A 7,808-nucleotide genomic window follows, 5' to 3' on the forward strand; every position below is an offset into this window, starting at 1 on the left:
TATTGTCTGGTTCTAGTATTTGAGGAAGTTAAGAGCATGGGTTTCTTAACCAGACTGTCAGTTGAAATCTTGGTTCAATCATTTATTAGCTGGAAGACAATGGATAAGTTTAAATCACTCTAAACATTGTTTTCTTGATTTGTAAAATGGGAGTTATAATAATGAAACATACCATAGGGTTGTTGTGAGGATTACCAGGTAAACAATAAATACACGTAAAGCATTTAGAACAATACTGGTACATAGCTAGTGCTATGCACCTGCTAGTTATTGTGATGATCATACCTTTAAGTCCCTCTAGGATTGCTTGTCTTTGCATTAATGTGGAAACTGCTTTGCAAATAATAGGCCCTCAAAAAGTGTATTGAATCTAGTCATAGATGAAACAGAAAATTGATACATTAAACACCAGTGATGAGATGATTATTATAGAGCCATGGATGCCTTATGTGGTACCATTTTTTCTGTGCTTTCATTTCTTTTTTTTTTTTTTTGGATATCATTAGTTTATTATAAAAGAGACACGGACATTATTTACATGATGAAAGATTTCAGAACTTCAATGGAATGGGCGGCTTCACATGATGCCAGTTCAATAGTGATTGATTTCAGTCTACATACTTTCCAAGAATGTCACCATCTCTAAATAAGAAATAGTCCTTGTCGTCTATAACTACTTTGGTGCCTCCATATTCTGGGAGGAGAACTTTATCTCCAACCTTCACGCTAACAGGCTGAACTTCTCCACCCTTTCCTTTGGAGCCCGATCCAACAGCGACCACTGTGGCTTGCAATACTTTCCCCTGAGCCTTTTCTGGAAGCATGATGCCTCCTTTGGTGACCGTTTCCGCGACGCTCCTCTCCACCAGCACGCGGTCGAAGAGGGGGAGGAACTTCCGAAAGGCCTGTCCTGCCATGACTCCGGCCGCCGCCGCCGCCTGTGCTCCGCTGTCGCGCCCTGTGCTTTCATTTCTTACCAACTGAAAGAATTATGTGCAAGGAGGGTCAGGCTGAAATAGCATTTAACAAGGGCCACTAGCATACAGCTTTTAACATGCAGCTGAAATCAACACTACCCAGTGTTAACATTGTTCTTTCTTTCTTCAGTTGGGACTGTTTTAGAATGTAGGCCATGTCAAATAATGATTTTATAAATTCTATGTTATTGATGGATATAGCTGAGCTTTTGTATTCACTTCCTTTAGGCGGTTTTAGAAATTTTCCACCATCAGGGATACATTTTTCTTGGCCAGGAGGGCTAATTGTTCTAGAGCATTTCTTACTGTGGCCTTTGATCTAGGAGCAGAGGTGTGTATCATACACTGTAGATGGAAGAAGTAGTCTTGGTCAACTTTGCAGATACTTTGGGATCTTAAAGAATATACTTTCAAGTGTTTTGAAATTCCTATAAATCAATTTCCAACAATGTTTTCATATTTATTCCCAGTTGCTTATCCAAAATAACTTAAAGTGTGCTGATGACTAATGAGAGGTGGAAAGACTACAGACCAGGATTCAAATCCCAGCTCTGTTATCTGACTGCAGTGTGATTTTAGTCACTTATGTAACCTCTCTCAGCCTCACTTTCTCCATCTGTAAATATATAATATCCATTTCATAGAATTCGTGTGAAGGACACACACACACACACACACACACACACACACACACACACACACTTTACCCAGGGCATGATACATGGATTAGATTCTTAGGGCAGTTCTACTAAATTACCACAAACTTAGTGACTTAAAACAATAGAAGTTTATTCTCGTAGTTCTGGAGGCCAGAAAGTTCCAAACATTATCACTGGGTCAAAATCAAGGTGTCCTCAGTGTTGAACTCCATCTGCAGGCCCTAGAGAAGAGTCAGGTCCTTGCTTCTTCCAGCTTCTTCCATGCCTCTTGACAGCATTCTTGCTAACTTGTGGCTGCATCCCTCTAATCTCTGCCTCCGTGAATATGTTGCCTTCTCCTCCTCTGTCTCCCCCTGCCTTGCTCTTATAAGGACCTATGTAACTGCATTTAGAGCACATCTGGATGGTACAGTCTAATTCCCCATGTCAAGGTTCTTATATGCTGGAAGCCAATTCCAGCATGTCATAATTGCAAGAGTTTCATCAAAAGGTTGATGGAATTTGGGGTCTCAACAAGGGCTGAGTCACATATGTTATCACCTGTTGGGAATGGCTAAAGGCATTTCCCCAAACCTGAAAAAGATGATTGTTTGCTGCCAGACAGCTCAGGGCATCTTAATCTACATGTTAATGCCTCCTACTGGCTAAACACCTGAACAACCGTAGGCTATCCCCCATTCTGACAATGCTTCTGTACAGAAACCCTACCCTTTGAAGTGTATATATCCACCTTGCCTTAGGACAATTTGTGTTAATAAAAAGCAAGGGGTCCTGAGACAAGGAGAACTTAGCTCTTTTAGCTAAAGCTCCTCTGACCCCCAATGCCTTTCAAAATTATCTTTCGTCTTTGGACTCCTACTTAATCTACCCAGAGACTTTCTCCAGATTCCAGAACCCTTCTAGATGCCGGATCAAGACCCATAAGCATTAAATGACACCCCAACATCCGGCATTACTTACATAGCTACATTAATCACATCTGCAAAGATACTTTTCCCATATAAATGAACATTTACAGGTTGCAGGGATTAGAACTGATACTTTTGAGGGGCCATTATTTTAGCCTAGCACCATACCTAGTTGGTATTTAAGAAATAGCTCATTATTATGATAATCAGTAGTAAATCTTGAATTTCTAAAAAATTAGAACTAGGGATCTGGTAAAAATAGATATTAGTGGCACAGTATTAGAAATATACAGTTAGAATTTCTCTTTTAAATTTATCTCAAAAGTGATTAATAGGTTATCACTCCCCACATACTACCACTTCCCATCTGACTGTGGACATGTTATATAATTCTTTTAGGCCTCAGGTTTTTTGTTTGTTTTGTTTTGTCTACTGGGTACAACCACTGTTGTAGGGTGGTCATAAAGATTAAATAATGTGTGGAAACCTCACAAAAGGAAATGCTCACCAAATGGTAGTTCTTAGCAATTTCAAAAATAAATATAGCAGCATAAATCTGGCCCAATATTTCTCACTTTTTCCCAGTGTCATTAGAACGATGTATTAGAAGACATAAATGTCAGTTGCCTGAGGAATAATTTTAGTTTGTATCTATATTGACCTCATTTTTTATCTCGGTTTGACCGAATTTCTTCCTGAGTTTAAATCTCAGACCCCGTTTTAATTTGCTTGATAGCTGCTGAGCTTTCAAGAGTAAAGTGCAGCTTCCTCTTTATTTGAACTGTTTCAGCCTCAAACCCTTAGGGGGCCTGAGTATGGTCTCAAGTTTTACAGTGAAGTGGACATGGGTTGAATGCTGGGCTCTGTAATTGACTTCTGCATACACCTGATGATGAAATAATTGGCCAATTGAAAGCCAGATTGCTAAATATTACAATATGAAGTCTTGGGGATTAGTGTGTGTGCATATGTTGTAAGTCACCCATTGTAAGGCTTCCCGAACCAATTTATGTTGTACAAACATGAGTTAGTAGAAATGACTTGTCTAGGAGTGTGCAGCTTGCTGGGGGGAAGAGCAGTACCCTGCTTTTTTTCACCCTCAGGAAGGGGAATTTTCTACTCTTCCAGAGGTGCTTCTGATACTTTTTTCCCTTCCCCCTCCCCCATTTTTTTGTTCTTACATGTCACCTTTCTTTGTCAGCTCCTGACCGTAGGCTCGGTGCGCTTATGGCCTCAGCAGTCAGGTGATGGAAGCGTAAAGTCTCCTTATACTATATCATGATATATCTAATATATAACAGAGGAAAACTGAGAGCAAAGCAGAGTTTAGTTGGTTTAATTATATTGGCATCTCTAGGGTTTAGTAACACTGTTTGTGCAGAGCATTCTGTGTAGTGTGATTAGATATTTTTTATCTCCTTTTACAAAATACTATTATCTGGGTGAATTTCTGCTCAATCCTGACCCAGTGAATATAAGGGGGACCCCTAAGGACATCCAAGAAGGAATAAATCTTCAAAAAACATGCCAAAGAGAATGAAGTGGACTTTTTTTGTATTATATATTAATGGGAGTGAAACTTCAAAAATTCTTGGCATGAGATTTTGGAAAATATTACAGCAATGAAATATAGCAAGAGGTAATTCACAACATTATGCTATTAGACATGTGTGCACACATGCTTATGCATACATTCAATTTAATCTACAGAGTTAATCTGATGTATAGTTAGACCAACTAACATCCTAGGAGTTGAAGCTAAAATCAAAATAATTCTATATAATAAAAGGCTAATATGCAAATTGTCTCCTCAGGATTTCGACCAACCAGGAGTTCAACCAACCAGGAGTTCAACTGCTCACTATGATGTGCGCTGACACCAGGGGTTGGTGCAGAATGAAGGAAGGCCCCTGCTGGCAGCTGGCAGCCGGGGGAAGGAAGGCCCTGATTGGCCCTGATCGCTGGCCAGGCCAAGGGACCCTACCCGTGCTTGAATTTCGTGCACCGGGCCTCTAGTAATAATAATAATAATAATAATAATAATAATAATAATAATAATAGCTACCATTTATTAAGCACTTATCATATGCTAAGACCTTTATGAGGATCTTGTTTACCCTCATAATAATTTAGGAGGCAGATGTTTCTTTATTTTTAATATATTTTAGCCCCATTTTACAGGTGAATAACAGAGGCTTAGAGAGATGAAGTAACTTACCAAAAGTCCTGGTGGAACTGGGGTTTGAATCCATGATCTTGACACTGCTCTGGGTGTTATTGTCCCGTGGTCCCAGAGTTCTCCACTCCCTCTGTTAGCCATCCCTGAGCCATTTTATGTTTAGTAGTGCAGTTGTTTCTGACATACGTTCTCCAAAGTGGGTAGTGAAAACGCAACATGCACTCACGATAGTATGAATGGTTGTCATTTCATATGTGAAGTGGTTGATGATGTGGGTCAGAAGAAGAGCTTTGAAGCCAGTGAGATTCTGGCACACACGTTACCTGAAGCCTTTTCTGCATCTGACTAGCCAGACCACAGTTGCTGTCACTCCCTTGCCACCCTGCAGAGTTCTTTCATTAAGTTTTAAAGAGCTGGGAAATCAGTGAAATTACTGGCAAATATATAATAGGGCAGGAGGACATTTTTATTGTTATTTTAAAATGCTTTATTGAGTTCACATAGAGGAATATTTTATTTATGAATTTAATATAAATGCCATGAAATATATGCAAAAATACATGAAACCTACCAACAAAATGATAACAGTACTAAAAAAATATAACAGTACTCAAGTTCCACATGGTTTAATTTTACCAATATCCTCTGGGTTCCATGGGGAAGAATTTCAGTATAACCTAATTATTTTCAGTTCAATGAAAAAAAAATTGACTGAGTTTCTACTGTGTATATGCTAGGCACTGAATCTACATGAATAAGATGTGTGACTGTCTTTTTTTTTCTAACTCCACATAATATGGTCCTTAGAATCTTTCTCAATACACCTCTACAAGTAGTAATTTTTAGAGTTGGCTTGTGAGTTGTCATCTCTCTTCTAAGGTTTTTCACTACATATGTGAAATACCATCCACTTACAATGGTTATGATTGAGGCTTTACTAACATTCACTATTAATTTCACAAAGATTTATTGAGGAATATAACAGCTAATATAATAGCTAATGTCATGGAGTGCTTGCCATGTGCCAGGCACAGTGCCAAGTGCTCTTCTTGCATTATTATTTAATTCTCATAACAAACTCCAGGGGTAAAGGTAGATGTTGTTATCCACTATAGTAGACAGTTACAGATGAGTTTTGTTGTGTTTTGGTCTTGCCCAGCATCCACCCACCGTCTCTTTACCTGCAAGCAGAAACTCAATTTTTCTTCCAAGAACTATCTCAGTCTATGTAGTCAGCTGAGACTGATTTCATCCCCGATGCCAGCAGTAGGCACATGACCCCAGCCTTGCCAATGAAAATATGCACATTCCTGGCCACAACAATTGGTCCAAGTTGGACCAATCAAAGACAATGAGAGCCACACTGGGTCTATGCTGGACTCTTGGCAAAGAGGCACTTCTTCCACTGGGTTGGTTAAAGCTGTTTTGATAGAAACTAGGAGCTAGCTGTTGTGACCACCTGGCCCCTTCCTGTACGATGCTGGGGAGATCCTGGCTGAGCATGTGGTCTACATGGAGGAAAGCAGAACTCAGACAAGGCGAAACCATTTCCACATCAGAGTTTGAGAATCCCAAACTGGCCATATATAAAATGAGATCTTCAGCAGGACCAGTGTGGGTCAGTGGTTGAGCTCCGACCTAGGAAACAGGAGGTCACAGTTTGATTTCAAGTCAGGGCACATGCCCAGGTTACAGGCTCGATCCCCAGTGGGGGCATGCAGAAGGAGGCTGATCAATGATTCTCTCTCATCATTGATGTTTCTATCTCTTTCTCCCTCTTCTTTCCTCTCTGAAATCAATAGGAATATACACTGAGTGGCCAGATTATTATGATCTCTGAACGCATAATAATCTGGCCACTCAGTGTATATCCTATATAATAAAAGGCTAATATGCAAATTGTCCCCTCCACCAAGAGTTCGACCAGCAGGCAGGCCTGCCAACCGCCCATGTCCCCTCCCCCTGGCCAGGCTGGCTGGACCCCACCCATGCACGAATTCATGCACTGGGCCTCTATATATATATACTGTATATATATATATATGTATTTAAAATGAGTTCTTCAGCTTTTTGCCTCTTCCCCTGCAGTGTTATACAGTCATGGTAGCTAGTCAATCCCAGTGTATGTGTGTGTCTTTAATAAGCCAGTTTGGTTTTGGGTCTTCCAACCAAAAGACTAACACAACCCCAGGTTACACATGAAAATTCTTAAACTACAGAGAGTAAAGTATTTGTCCAACGTAAACTAGTTAGTGGTGAAACAGGCTTAAAGTCAGGCTTCCAAGTTGGTGCTTTTCACCACCGTGTTATTCGATTTGGGCATTATGATGGAATTATCTCTAAGTACTCACGACTGAAGAGTAAGGTAAAGTGCACGTTGGTATTAAATGTGATAGAGCTTGTGCAGGGTTTGAGGACTAACTTCTAGTCAGCTGAGGTGGAAGATTTTAGTTGCAATATTAAAAAAGTGACCTTGGTGAAGGCAATGGGGGCCAGGAAGGAGATAGTCCCCGAGTATCCAGGGTCTGGACAAAGGGCTTTGTCATGCTAAAGGAGAGGAGAGTATCTATTTCCCTCTTTGATGGTAGCAGAGCTCTGGTAACATAAGAATTTGCTTATGTTTGTGGCTTTTGGGTCAGAGCTTAATTTATACAGCAGCAAAGGAGGAGTTGCTCTCTAGGTCTCAGAGCATGTGGAGCACTCACCAAGAGCTCATTCTATTAGAGTCCTCGATAACTCAGGAGCTACCTTTTTAGATAATCCCATTGGGCCACAATGAAAAGACATGATCTGACAGGTTGTCATTTGACTTGCTCTCATACATCGTTTAGTCCTGAAGGCAACAAAAGAGATACTACAAAATAAATACTTAGATAAATCTTAGTTAACTCCAGTAATTCTCCAGGTAAGTATGAGTTAGTTATGCAGTCTATATGGCTTTTCAAAACCCAGAGCTTTTAAATGCATCAAAACACATTTAATTCCTAGTGGAACAAGGTAAAACATGTGTAATTAATTATTTATTAAATTTGGTTGTTACCAAGATAAAAAATAAAATAAAATCTTCTAAACCAACCCTTTAAAA

At 39.8% G+C, this 7,808-nt stretch overlaps 1 protein-coding gene across 1 annotated transcript; it reads right to left on the reverse strand.

Moving 5' to 3' along the window:
* Positions 1–470: 470 nt before the first annotated feature.
* LOC307104475 (10 kDa heat shock protein, mitochondrial-like) lies at positions 471–952 on the reverse strand. The gene has a single exon (XM_079779368.1). It carries the CDS (start codon positions 915–917, stop codon positions 609–611), a length of 309 nt encoding a protein of 102 aa, XP_079635494.1. The 5' UTR covers positions 918–952; the 3' UTR covers positions 471–608.
* Positions 953–7,808: the final 6,856 nt, after the last annotated feature.

The sequence above is a fragment of the Cnephaeus nilssonii genome (genome assembly GCF_951640355.1).
Source record: "Cnephaeus nilssonii genome assembly, chromosome: 1".
NCBI lineage: Eukaryota > Metazoa > Chordata > Mammalia > Chiroptera > Vespertilionidae > Cnephaeus > Cnephaeus nilssonii.